Genomic DNA, 15,000 nt, shown 5'->3' on the forward strand with positions numbered 1-15,000 from the left:
CTCCCTCTTCTCTTCTTTTCCTACCACTCTTCTCTTCTTCTCTTCTCTTCTCGTCTCGTCTCGTCTCGTCTCGTCTCGTCTCTTCTCTTCTCTTCTCTTCTCTTCTCTTCTCTTCTCTTCTCTTCTCTTCTCTTCTCTTCTCTTCTCTTCTCTTCTCCCCTGTGTGTGTGTGTGTGTGTGTGTGTGTGTGTGTGTGTGTGTGTGTGTGTGTGTGTGTGTGTGTCTGTGTCTGTGTCTGTGTGTGTGTGTGTGTGTATGTGTGTGAATGATCCATTGTTGTTTGGGTTTCTGTTGCCACGGTGTGGAGGGGCGTGAACAAATGTGGTACCTTGTGGAAAGGGTCAGACGCGTGCGTGCGTGCGTGCGTGTGTGTGTACGCTACACTGCACCCCATAAACGTGTCTGCTGTTGGGCTGCTAATGCACTTGATTGCAGCCTGCTGAGAGACATATTGCTCCATAACAGAGCTGTGTGTGTGTGTGTGTGTGTGTGTGTGTGTGTGTGTGTGTGTGTGTGTGTGTGTGTGTGTGTGTGTGTGTGTGTGTGTGTGTGTGTGTGTGTGTGTGTGTTTGCGCGTACGTGTGTGTGTCTGTCTGTCTGTGTGTGTGTGTGTGCACGTGTGTGTGCACGTGTGTGTGTGTGTTTGCATTCATGCATGCGTAGGAGTTTGGAGTGGGTGCTGTGGGATGTGTGTCTGTGTATGCCTGTCTGCGTCAGAGGTTGTGCTTTTTCAGAGTGAGCTGTTGGCGTGTCTCTAAGGGTGTGTGTGTGTGTGTGTGTGTGTGTGTGTGTGTGTGTGTGTGTGTGTGTGTGTGTGTGTGTGTGTGTGTTGGCAGTCTTTCTGGCTGTGTCCCTGGTTCTGCACAGGACCTGTGTGCGTGTGTGTGTGCGTGTGTGTGTGCGTGTGTGTGTGCGTGTGTGTGTGTATGTGTGTGCGCGTGCGCGCGTGCGTGCGTGCGTGCGTGCGTGCGTGCGTGCGTGCGCGCGTGCGTGCGTGTGCAGCATAGGTACCTTTCTGGGCTCCATCTCCCCCCCCACCTTTTCTTTCTCTTTCTCACCCTCTCCATCTCCCTCTCCTCATAACCCTTTCTTCATCCCTCTCTTTCTGTAGATGAGCGACCGTGATACTGATGGAGGTTCCTGAACAGTGGGCAGGCCTTCCATCTCTCAGGGCTCTTCTCCATCTGTTTCTATGGATGTAGACCTGTGACACACACACACACACACATACACACACACACACACACACACACACACACACACACACACACACACACACACACACACACACACACACACACACACACACGCACACGCACACGCACACACACACTCACTGTAGTGTTGTGTAGTTGGGAATCTGATCAGATTCCCGTAAGCCACATCAGCTGTGCCGTATGCATTCCAACACACACACACACACACACACACACACACACACACACACACACACACACACACACACACACACACACACACACACACACCATAGCAATTTCACATGTTTAAAGGGGTTTATTAAAACTCTACCAATGTATTTTCTCGCCTAGGTCCCGTGTCCAACAGACCGTTATACAGTTTCCACATCTTGTAGAGTTGCAGCGCTGTCTGATCACAAACATGGAAAATGGCACATAAAAGTAGAGAGGTCTCTCTCTCTCTCTCTCTCTCTCTCTCGGGTTATTTTTCTTCACCAGTATAGTACCCTTGGCCTGCTCCCATAATACACCCCTATTGTGTGTGTGTGTGTGTGTGTGTGTGTGTGTGTGTGTGTGTGTGTGTGTGTGTGTGTGTGTGTGTGTGTGTGTGTGTGTGTGTGTGTGTGTGTGTGTGTGTGTGTGTGAGAGAGAGAGAGAGAGAACAGTATGAGTTGTGGTGATTCTCATAATAGTGGGATCACATTTTCAGGAGAGAATACGTTCCTGCGTGCGGGCATGGGTGCTTGTGTGCGCATGCAACCGTGTGCGTGCGCATGCATGCGTACATGTGATATGTGAGTCAGGAGAGAGTATGTTTTAACACCAACTACATGCTTCAGCACGCACACACACACACACATACACACACACCAGACTGATCTCACAACGTGCCATAGAATAGCACGCCAATTCCCTTTTGAGTGATATATGGCACATTTTGTTTTTAAAATGTATAGCTTAACTAGAGGAACAATCTTCAAACATGTTAAGTATTATTTCCAACATGTAGATTCAAGTTCTGATGTTGAAATAAAGAATGCTAAACTATGCCCATCCCTAAGCCCCAATGGGCACGAAGGCGAAAGTGTAAGCTCATCTGAGAAACTCCCATTGTCATTGTGACCCAGCACTGCACAGCACATGGTGCTCACTGCACACAATGAAATTGCATTTATGCATCACCCGTTCAAGGGGGCAGCCCCCAATGGCGGCTCAAGGGAGCAGTCGGGACGGTACCATGCTCAGGGTACCTCAGTCATGGTGGAGGATGGGGGAGAGCACTGGTTATTTACTCTGGCAACTGGCAACCTTTGGGCTACAAGTCTGATGCCGTAACTACTTACCCATGACTGCCCATTGGTCCCTTTATATACTAATGACAATGGCAGGCAGCAGTTAGATTTTTTTTATAGACACTGTTTCAGATATGTTAATAAGGTCTCACCTGTTAAAGCCTTTGAATTGTTTTCTTATGTTAATGTTGAGCAGCTTATTTAATCTTTTTATTTATTTGTTGGTTTTGTAAATGAAATATGAACATGTTCTATCTGTTTTTCCATGATATAGCCATAGCCTCTTAACTGGCAATAAATAATAAAAACCAAACAAATTAATGATGGTGGCAGCCAACGGTTGCTGCTGTTGAATGCGGTCGCTATTAGCATATGCTATTGGCTGTGGCAGTAACCATAGTTATGGCTTGTCTCCACAGGGCCTCATCAAGATCAGAGGAGACAAATGCTGGAGAGACCTCACATGCATGGACTACCATTACGAGGTCAGGGTGTGTCCATCTGTCTTTCAGTATGTGTATATGTATGTGTATATGTATATGTATGTGTATGTGTATGTGTATGTGTATGTGTGTCTGTGTCTGTGCAGTGGGCAGTAGATGATTTTTTGTGTGTTTGTGTGCGTGTGTGTTTGTGTGGGCCTGAGTTACGGTCTGCAAAAAGCATCTAAAGGACACCACTACAAACAGACAGAGAGAGAGCATCTAGAGGTCAGACAGAACCGATCCGAACAGAACTGAACAGAACTCCAAGGCAAGGAGGCCACATGCAGTCATGAGTCTGGTGGATCCAGGGCAGCGCCCAGCATCAAAGCAGTAGCAGTACCAGTACCAGATCCGGCCTGAACCAAATCAAAGCCAGGCCCAGAACCAGGTGAAACCGAGTTCATCTTGCCCAGTCCTGACCCAGTCTTTTTTAATATTGGAGGGTTTTTTTGCCTTTATCACGACGGCACAGTAAAGAGAAGATGCAGGACAAGACCTCGGGTAGGAATCGAACCAGGGTCCCTGTTGTAACAATATGATTTAAAATATATATATTAAATATATACAACAATACTTTTTGAGATGGGACAGTAAAGAGAGAGGAAATGAGGCGGGAGAGAGGTGGGGAAGGATTGTGATCTTTTTTTCCCCTTTATCACCACAGCACAGTGAATTACTTGTAGTAACAATATGATGCCTTATCCGTCTGCACCATGGCCGAGGCCCATTCTGACCCAGTCTTAAACCTAGCATCAAAGCAATACCAGACCTGAATCCTACCACAGCATCACCAGAACCAAAACCATGTGTAACTGAGGTCAACCTGCCCAGTCCTTTCTTCTACATTTTGCTGGGGCTTCCCCCCCTTTATGAAGATGGTACAGTACAGCGAAGAGTGGGACAGGAAATGAGTGGGGAGAGTGAGATGAGGAAAGATAGGATCTGAATCGAACCCGGGTCTCTGGTGTAATGGTAAGACTCCTTAGCCCACTGAACCACCACCCGTGACCTCTTGATACACTCAAGTATGGGGGGCAGGCACAACCGTCTCTACAAAACAACCACCATGAGCCGAGCCAGTGTCAAAACCATACCAGCCCATCAGGCCACTGGACAACTGGTTAAAGAAAGAGAAAAGTGCTGCACACTCCAGGGGTGCATTTCTGCAAAGCATAGTTGCTAACTATGTTAGCTACTTTGTTGGTTGCAATGCAATTTCCCATTGGCAACTACCGAAGTTGCTAACTGCTAACAACTACGCTTTCCAGAAATGCACTCCTGAGTTGTAGATCAGTGATTAATGTTGTGACAACGTTTCGGCTTCCTTGGTCACATCAGTTGGCAGAGTGTGTGGCACTTTTTTCTTTCTTAAAAGTGTTCTATCGGGTCAACATTACCTACTTTTTCTGTGGAGTGGCAAAGCAGCAAAGCCAGTTGTCAGCAAAGCCATCTTCATCTGCCCTGTGAAATGTAGTACACTGATTCTTGAGAAAGTGGCTAAAACAGGTTGTAATCTTCAAAGAAAAAAACGAAGTGAATTACCAAATAATATGGTATATCCTCGTAGACAAAGGTCTTGGCTTTTCAGAAATGCACAAGGCCCATCTCCCCATTTTGATTTTTTTTTCAGAAATCAGGTTTTCCTCCAATCATACCTTGTTTTTGTCAACACCGTCAGACACAATTAAAAGCAATAAAAAGTGTATTGATTTGGTTGCATATGTAGGCCTATCTGGAGTTCTGAAGTGATTGTGTGTGTTTTTTGGTTCACACATACGCCTTTAAATTTTGAAAATTCACTTTCATTCTATTTTAATACTGCTTCATGTGTTCTAATTTAAAAATATGTGCTGTCAGACAATGCTTACTTAATGCCTAAATAGATCAAACATTTTTTTGTAATTTCACAAATATTCGTGTAGGCTTAAAGTTGCTATTACTTTGATAATTCAACAACTCCAAAGTAAAATTTTGTAAGCACATTCATTTAAAATGTCCAAAACTCCTTACGGTGGTGACTTAAGAACTGACGGTGGTGACAGTAATCTGAAGGTGGTACCTACATTTAGCAAAATAAATAGCCCTCTCAAGTCAATGACATCTAGTGTAAACACTTTATTTTTGTGTGTGCACAGTGTGTTTGTGCATGTGTTTTTTCTTCATTTGTTAGATACTCTAGGAAGTAGGCCTAGATTATTGAAAATGTGGCAAAAACAGGTTTTAAGTTGTTCAAATCCAAAATATAGAGGTGTATTATCATAGATGAAGGTCTTGGCTGTGCAGTGAATGTATTGGCCAAGCTCCCCATGTTTTACCTTTTTGCATAAAATGGGCTCGCTCTTGGTTTTGTCACCAGCGTCAGACAGAATTAGAAGTTAAAAAATATGTTTACTGTATTTAAGTGAATTACTTTTGCAATTCAACATAATTGTAGATACTTATTGGAAGCATATTCTTAAAACTTGTTAAAAACATGTAAAACACATGCTTTTTTGTGAACTACATCAGATGTCACCACCGTCAGGTTTTGTGACAAAAAACCCTCCAAATGCACCTCAGTGGAGGCTAGAGTATAAGTTTGGGTCACAATTAGTACTAACATGTCTGGTAATGTTTCATTAACCAGCACAATTTAGTAAAATATGGAACAAGATGATGAGCGGAACAAAATCTGACGGTGGTGACATCTGACGGTGTGAGACAAAAAAACACTCTTTTACATATTATGCATTTTTTGCTCACATTAGCCACTTCGTTTTCGCTCTGTTTCTTAGGAGCTTCAGTGATGATGAAGTATTCAGTAGAGCTAAAGGTTTGAAAAGGGGTCCTAAGTAATGACAATGACCTTGTGCATGCCTGATTTTATTGTCTTTTTAAAAAAATCTGACGGTGGTGACTAATATGCTGGACACACTTTGAGCAATCAGAAAATAGTAGTAAATATTGCTTTACACACACTATGTGAATATCTGCAGAACCATGTCAATATGGACTTTCACATCATGGTGATATTATTCAATAATATCAGTGATTTTTACATTTTAAGTCAATTGAAATGATGATGTCTGTCCTTGGGACAGCTGTTTTTACAGGGTGTGGGCAGGTTTATAGCCATGAAAAGTAATAAAATTACACTTAAATATTTCAAACGACTGTACATTTGTGTAACAGACCCCTGGGTCTTTACCTGGATTCATTTTGTTCATGAAAATATAGTTTATTTTCATCAGAATTGGCAGTTTATTGCCGAGACATGTTTTAGCCGCTTTCTCAAGAATCAGTGTGTAGTATGTGTTGTGTGTAGTGTAGTCTAGTGTAGTGTAGCTGGTACCAGGGTGAACATTTTCCTACCATCAGCTAACTGGTTCCATTTCCATCTGATCTGTGCTGGTATATGCTGCTTGTAGAGAAGCTTGTATTGTAAACCTCAATACAGTATAAGGATTTCAAGCGTGTGCCAACTCCTCACTCTAAAACCAGATGGTGGTTGTTACCTGAGGCCTGTGAAGTGTGCTGGTGGCCGGGTAAATAATATTCGCTGAAGTTCAACTACAAACTGTCGTTTGAGTGCTCAAAACTTGTCACCCAAATCGCTTTTGTCTCTTCTGTTGCCAGCTCCTCCATACAAAGTTGATTACTCCCTCGCCATTGTTGCTCTAGAACTGCTGGAACTGCTTACACCTCCCTAAGGCCTGCGAAGTGTGCTGGTGGCATGTTTTCCTACCATCAGCTAACTGGTTCCATCTCCATCGTCTGGGCTGGTGGTTAGGTGTTAGTAGTGCATTTGAAGAAGACCCAAATGTTCTGGCATGGAATTAAACACAATATAAGCATTTCCAATGTGCGGACTCCTCACTCTGAAAACCAGATGGTGTTTGTTAGCCGAGGCCTGTGAAGCGTGCTGTTGCTCGGGTGAATGTCCCCAAGCTGACAGAGGGACCGGTGAAGGCCATGTGAAAGTCACGATGGAGGTCAAGGGGAGGACAGAAAGAAGGATCCATCTCCATTGTCTGTTTTGGTGTCTGGAGATGGCAGTTGTAGAGTCTCAACTGTGGCAGAGATGATGTTGATTAGGCTGACGGAGGGACTGGTGAAGGTCAATATGGCCGCAACGCGTAGGCCCATGTGATTTTAAACAGAATTGCCATGTTAAATTAAAGGCTTTTTATATTTTTCTCAAGGTTATCTTCCACACACCGCGCTCTTCCGTCTTGTTGGTGCGTCTCTGAAGTAATAGAGTAGGAAATGGATCGCACTCAATTTTTCTTCTTTCTTGTTGTTTTCTTTTTATTTTAACATTGCAGGGACTGATATGACAGACGTTTCGGCTGCACAGAGCCTTCTTCAGTGTCACAGTTTATATTTTTCTCAAATCTCAGAATGCCTCTGCTTTTTCCTTCCTTTATTGGACTTACACTTCACCCGGTTCAGATGAGCACCTGAGTTTGTTTGCACAGTCTCCTGAGCGCTTCAAGCCCTTTAGTGTCTTATCTTTGCCTGCTGGTTTTGGGAGTGCCCGTGGCCTGATGGTTAGGGGGTTAGTCTTTCAATCTGTGGGCTGTAGGTACGAACCCCACCCTAACCTCTCCCTATACCTCCGCCCATGGCTTAGGTTCCTTTCAGCAAGGCACCTAACCCTGCATTGCTGTAAGCCACTTTGGATACAAGCGTCAACTAAGTGTCATGTAATGTAATGAAAAAGGAAAAAGGAAGAAAAACAGGAAGTCAAGTGGGTATCAGAAGGCCGTGGCCTGATGGTTAGGGGGTTAGTCTTTCAATCTGTGGGTTGTAGGTACGAACCCCACCCTAACCTCGGGGGCTGCTCGTTTTTCCGACGCACCATTGGTCCGATGCGTCGATATTCCGAAAATTTCCCATTGATCCTACAGCACTTAGTCTTACGGACCTTTTACCCGATAAAATTAAACCCTTTGTCCCGACAGTCCAATGTTCCGACCAAACGCTGCTGTAGTTTAGATTACTGTCATCTCTGATATGCGCAGTGGTCATGCAGCTGTCTGTGACAGGTTAGGTTTAGAGAAAGTTTCGTTCAAGGCATAAATTTAAAACTCAGAAACATTGCAATACTGACAGGTTAGGCTTAGGAATGGTTTTGGGTAGGGCACAATTGTAAAACTTGGAAACATTGCATTAATGACAGGTTAGGTTTAGGGGTGGTTTTGGTAAGGGCATAGCTTGACCAAGCGCAATCTATGTGCTCGTCGCAGTAAATGCAGCTGAAGTCTAGCACAGACGAAAAGAGGAGCAGGACATACGACCTGGGGAATTATGATGACCGACCTCAAACAGCCATTGGTCGGAACATTGAGCGGTCGGAGCAAAGGGTTTAATTTAATTATTTCGAGTTCATGGGCTGTAGGATCAATGGGAAATTTTCGGAATATTGACGCGTATGACCAACGAGGCGTCAGAAAAATGACATACTACCCCTAACCTCTCCCTATACCTCCGCCCATGGCTTAGGTTCATTTCAGCAAGGCACCTAACCCCACATTGCTGTAAGCCACTTTGGATAAAAGCGTCAACTAAGTGTAATGTAATGTAGTGAAAAAGGAAAAAGGAAGAGAAACAGGAAGTCGAGTGGGTCTCAGAAGAGGAAGTGGGCATCAGAACTGTAGCAACCCAATGTGAGTAGGCTGCCGGATGTGAGTGCCCGGATATCCGCCCGAGTATTTTCATGTATTTGCATTCATTTCCACCATCAAGAATGCTTTGCGGTACCACAGCTACCCGATGTGAGTCACGCTGTGTGTCGCCTGACTGTCCCTTCTATAATATGATTGTAGCCTACCGTAACAACTCGGTCTCGGCCCGTGCCGCAAATATCCACCACACCACCACGGGTCCTCTGATGTGACTGTTTTAGGATATTTTTTCATATCTAATACTTGCACATTAAGGGTGACAATTGCATCATGGATGTTTTATATATATATTCGATATGTGCGAATACAGTCATGTTGAATGTCATGAAGAACGTGCATCACATTATTTAAACTTAACAGCTCGTGTAAACAGTTATCCTGAGTGCTCGTGTCTTTTTGGAGATCGGGGGCTTGATGAGCAAAGAGATGGGAGAGAAATTAGTTGTGCGCATGCACACACCTCTGCACAATATCCACCAGACATGAAGGGTTACTGGCTCCAATATTCCACCGCCCCGTTTGATTCTTTACTGACACTTTTAAGTTTACATAGCACAATCAAATGAAAAGGCTATGTCTTTATGTAGGCCTAGGCTCTAGTCTCCAATGTGCCTGGTTTCACGTGTTGTTTGGCATCACCAATCTGCACAATATGCGGCATAACTTAGATTTTCCGAGTGCTACATTTAGACCGGGTAAAGTGTCGAGCATTGTCTGTCCCTTCAATAATATTAAGATTGTCCGGCCCCCGCCGCAAGTATCCTCCACCACACAGATCCTCTGATTTTGTGACCGTTTTAGGAAATTTTCATATAATACAGAAATAAGTTGTGCGTGTGCGCGTCTGACTGTACAATAGGCCAGGCGCGGAGTGGCCATCGGGAGATCGGGGACTTGTCCCGGTGGGCCGCGGCCGCGAAATGTATTATAGCGGCCGCATTATGTTCTCAGCCGGCCCCAAAGTGTTAAATGCGTCAGTATATATACCGTCTACCCAACCTCAATACCTCAGTGACGGTGTCAAACTGTAAATTGGCCACACCCCTTCTCTACTGATAATGTTCATACACCGTAGATCGCGGAAGTTTACTAGATCTTAGTAACATAGTTTAGTTTTCAGTATTTCAAGAACCTGTGATATTTAGATTGGTTACCAAGGGATGGAAATATTAGTAAGTTGTGATTTATTTTCCGATTTCCACATGACTGTTACAGTTTACAGTCTGCCACTCCAGATTCACTTGTTCTGTGGTTATTGACTTGGGTTACGAACAGACTCCACCAAGTGGTAAGGAAGTGAACTGCAGCTAAGCAGGAAAACACGTTGTACATGTTTTGATGGCATTGGTTTGTTAGAACTAGCGGTATATCTCCTTACAGTCAAAATAATGTTATATCATACATATATTTATATGTGGCACATTTAGGATGTAGCCTATGTAATGTCTGAAGAAATGGAACAAAATAATTACCACACAAGATTCTGATGTGAGCAGTGCTGGGTGTGTAGCCTAAACTGTGGATTAAAATGTAATTGCAAGAAACAAAGACATTTGCTGCGATGAAGACAGCGTTTTAAGGTAGGCCTACACCGTTTGGTTATTAATTTTGTTGACTTATGGTTGTGCTTTGAAGTAGCCTAGGTTTGGCTTAGTTGCTGCATGGTGGGTTTATTGCACAATGTAGACAGACTTTTTGTAAGCTATAGCCTACTCTTCTAAAAATCCCCACACTCAAAACTTTGTGCCCATGCTCATCCTGTCTTCCTTAAAGTGCATATCGCAGGTTAACCACTACTTTGGATCAATGTGTACACACTGTATTCAATAAATGATCCACATATATAAGTCCCTCCAAAAACGATGTTAAACAACGATTTTTGTTGTTTGTTGTGGCAAATGTGGGTTTAACCGTAACCTGGCGACTACGTCAGGCGAGGCCATGGGTGAACGTTCTAATTTTATTTGCCTGGAATTTTACATAGGCGAGGTGACGATCACTAATGATATAACGGCCGTGGCCTGCAGGCCTATAGCCTAATAGAAATCGCAACTGTAATCGTGCGGCTTTTCTCATGCAGGGCACTGTAACAACTTCCAAATGATTTAGTAACTTTTGGCCAACTAGTTAATGCTATTCATGCAGGGTTGCAAATTCTGCTTGGACCTATAGGCTAGACTATGCGACATGGGCTTCTTTTTTTTGACTAGTCCCTTCATATTTTTGGGCTTGCTTTTAATCATTTTTAATGAACTGCCAATATCGTGTCAGCTAAATGCAATAGGCTACCTAAATTACAAACAGCACAAACGGGAAATGATCTGCGTAGCCTAAAATATGGTGCTATTCGCCCGACTGGGGAGTGACTGTCCATGGTGCTGAAATCGCGTCAAACTTTTCCTAGATGCATTTCCTTTGACTGTTCTATAGAATTACATGCAACTTCAATAAAGGTCACCCACATGCGTGTCACAAATCAATAGCATAGGTAACCCACGCGGCGGCGGGACTATTTCGGTTAACCTATATTCCTTGAAAAAAAAAAAGTCAGAGTGTCACAAAAAAACTGCACTGTCCGTAATGATATGCCTACCAAACGAAAGTATCCATATAGAAGAAATCAAGTCTTCAGTTTCAATAATCCACGTTGTGTGGCGCAAATGTAGCGCCTTCCAAGTCTCTCGCGGCCAAAAGTGACTAAGCTCACCTCTGATGATATAGCCTACTTATGTTCCAGGTTACTCACGGCACTGAGACGATGCAGGATAATCCATGGAAAGTCTTCAAGTAGGCTAATCCAAACAGAGCGGTTCAAGCAAGACAGTAAAACAACAATAGTCGCCAGATCAAATATAAACATAAATACCAAAACTAGCCTATAGGCCTATGTAGATTTGGTATGACGTTTGATAAAAGCATCTCATTCAGATGGCCAGGGAGAGAGGCAAACAATCTTTCAACAGCGTTGGCTGGAGCCTTCGAGTAGAGCCTTTTGGTTGTATCTTTTCAGTCTCTATTTTCCAACTACGCGCGTTGGATCCACGTTTTTAGATGCGTCCCAGCATCTCTATAAGAGGGTAGGCTATGTCTGTCCGTCCGTCTGAAACGCGTTCTTCAAATTGTTCCCTTCTGTGTCCACAAGGTGGGAGAGTTGACTATTTGGCCCGGAGCACGCAGCTGATTGCATTGTGAGACAAGTGCAGCGCGAGTACAATGCAAGTGCTGCTACATTGAATAAGAAGCAGTGATAACGCGCCAGTTGCCCTAGCCAGGACAACTGAGGGCGCATTCAATTTTCGGTATTATTTTGCGTTTGGGCCGTGGGAGGCAACTTCGTTTCGTTTTCACCAACACCACTGTGAAGTGTGTGTCACTATGTTCACGGTCTTTACCCCCTTATGAGACTTCGGCCCGAGGATGTCAAACGTGAGGGGGGCGCTTCATCATGTTGTGTATGATAGTGTCACGTTGTGCAGCTCAACTATGTGGTTTGTCAGAAATTCGCGGCAATGACAATGAAACGTGGTGCTCGAAACAAGTAGACAAATGCGCCATTTGACATACGGTGTACTGATGTCCTCGGACGTATTGCAAGGGAGGTTCATTAGTTTTCTGCTGACGGCCGTGTGGACCGCACAGGTGCTTTCCGCTGTGCCCAGACAGATTGCTTTGCAGTCGTTTGAATTTGTTAATCTCTGGCACTCTTACAATGCAGCCGACTGCTTTGCACCTTGCCGTTAAAAAGCTTGGAGCGAATGATTCACCCAAACGGTTTTATTTATTTATTATTTGTCGCTGTTTACATTCTTTCCCACTTGGACATGATGCTGAAATGGCGTGATAGACCTACTAAAGATTGATATTAACAATGTCTGGTAATTTGTAGTGTAGGCCTACTTGAAATTCGAAATTACATGGTAGGCCTACTTCTCCAAATTCAAGCTTTCGAGACTCGCACTTTGAGGCAAGCGCAATCGTAACCCCCACCCCCAATTTTTTTTTTGTTTTTGTTTTTTTTGGCATAGTTCGAACACTGGTAGGCTATTTTACTGCCTCACGGTCACATGGCACCCTGTAGCGGTCATGATATAATATTGCCAATGATATTTATTTCATACCCGTACGGCATAATTCAATCACACACCGTACAGAATGCAGGGCTACCGCTACTGCGGGCTACTGAATGGCCTCGCCTGACGTCACACAATAGATTAGAATTCTTTGAACATGTTACTGAAAATACACACTTTTCCTCATTATATTTCATTTTCTGATGCCCTGTTGCATGAAAAAAATGATGGATAATTGTTCAAGTGGTAGAACTATCAAAGGAAGTCCATTATTTTGAATAAAAATTAACCTGAGATATACACTTTTAAACGATATTTCAATTTCAAACTGTCAAAATGACAGTGGAGTGCACATTTTCATGGAACAGTAGCGTGATGTAGCCTAACCTGCAATGTTCTGTGGTGAATGCTTTGGACTGTGATGATGGCTGTGTATTTCATCAAGTGTAGGCTACAATTCTCCACTTCAGGTTGATATTTTGACAACACTAATGTCCACATGTAGTAGGCCTACGACTGCAGATTTCGTGGTTTTTGTCTTTTTGGTTAGGGAACCATGTTGTTTGCGTTGGTTTTTTTTTTCGGTGGTGGTGGGAAAAGTCTTCCCACTCCGCCCCTGCAATAGGCCTATCCAGACACGGAGGGAGACTGGCTCCAATATTTATATTCAGCGCCCAGTTTGATTCTGCACTGACACTTTTAAATGTAGGCTACATACCGGTAGCACAATTAAATGAGTAGGCTATGTCTAAATGTAGGCATAATCTAGTCACCAATCTGGCTTTGTTGTTTCGGCATCACCAATAATAACGGCACAATATGCTGCATGGTTTCGCGTCTTGTTTTTGCACCACCAAATAATAACTACACAATATGCGGCATAACTACTGTTTTCTAACTCCGTGGGGAGAAGGCTATGCCCAGATATTCTTTTAACTTGTAGGCTATCCTAACGTTATGTTTCACTAATGGAAGGAGTAAAACTCCGTAACTTCCGAGTGCTAGATATATTTATACTGGGTAAACTCGTGACTATAATGCCTTCCGAAATGGGCTATTCCAGTGTCTGTGACAGTGCATCTATTTTATAGGCCTAGTCTTGTGCAAACTTTTTCATTTCACATTGCGAATGTGCAGGATGATTTGCTTAGACACGCGCTTCAGAGCAGCTAGAACTGTGTGCAAGGTGACTGCTGCAGTTTTCAGCTCAGTCCTCCTGGATAATAAAAACCAAAGAATGCCGACGAGAAGGTAACGCCGTTATCTTTTGATGGATTCCTTGTTGAGACAGTTTAATTTTCACACCCAAATCAATTAGGTGCCCCGGTTGAGACAGTTTAATTTTCACACCCAAATCAATTATATTTTAAGTTATAATTTTTAAAATTATTATTGGTCACGGGCCACTTTTGATTGGGAGATCAAGGACCTCTCTAGTGTCGCTGAATCGGCGATGTGCTGTGGGCTCTTCACGCACGGCACCTACAGTATGTCCCTTCCATCTTCAGCCAGACTCAAATCGGACCGAAATCAAGTAGCTGAGGTTAAACTGTCGTAAATACACGACCGAAATCAAGTAACTGAGGTTAAATTGACGTAAATACACGCCTGGATATCCGGGCACTCACATCCGGTAGGCTACTCACATTGGGTTGCTACACAGCCATTATAGAACAGCCTTGCCACTCGCTATTAAGCCCCATTGTACCAGTTGTTTGTATTAGTTCTATGGTTTTTGGCTGCAGTTCCAATGTGTTCTCCACTAGCCGCGCATCGGAGACCAGAACGAATGGGACCCAATGGAGCTAGATGTTAAAAATCTTAATTTTCACCCAGGTCTCATCAACAAAGCTCAGATTTGAATGTCATTCTGGAGACTTCAATAAGGGTTTCACTCAACAGTTTAATAAAAAAGCACATATGTCCGTTTGATTTGTTACAGGAGGCGTTTTTGTTGCTCACTACTCGCTAGCATTTTGCTAAGGATGGTATGTCATAGACACTTAAAATCACTTTTTAAGCATATGCATGGCTCAAAAGATCTAAAACTCAGCCGTGGGTATTTCATATATATGGTCTTTCGAAAGCAACATCCGAATTACACTGAGATAAAGGCACCATGAGTGGTTTTGCTCCATAGGACTCCATTCCTTCTGGTCTCCGGGCCGCCACATGGATCAGGGTGGAACTGCCAAAACAGCTCTAAATCTGCCATAGAACTAATTAGGGCTGCACGATTATGGAAAAAATCATAATCACGATTATTTTGGTCAAAATCATAATCACGA

The 15,000-nt window shown here is 43.5% G+C and overlaps 1 protein-coding gene across 1 annotated transcript in view; it reads left to right on the forward strand.

Annotated features, from left to right (window-relative positions):
• lmf1 (lipase maturation factor 1) overlaps positions 1-15,000 on the forward strand; it is a 47,620-nt gene that overhangs the window by 11,127 nt on the left and 21,493 nt on the right. Inside the window, exon 5 of the mRNA XM_063212282.1 lies at positions 2,911-2,976. Coding sequence (XP_063068352.1) covers positions 2,911-2,976 — 66 coding nt within the window. The remainder of the gene's footprint in view (positions 1-2,910; positions 2,977-15,000) is intronic.

This window comes from Engraulis encrasicolus, chromosome 2 (assembly GCF_034702125.1).
Source record: "Engraulis encrasicolus isolate BLACKSEA-1 chromosome 2, IST_EnEncr_1.0, whole genome shotgun sequence".
Lineage (NCBI taxonomy): Eukaryota > Metazoa > Chordata > Actinopteri > Clupeiformes > Engraulidae > Engraulis > Engraulis encrasicolus.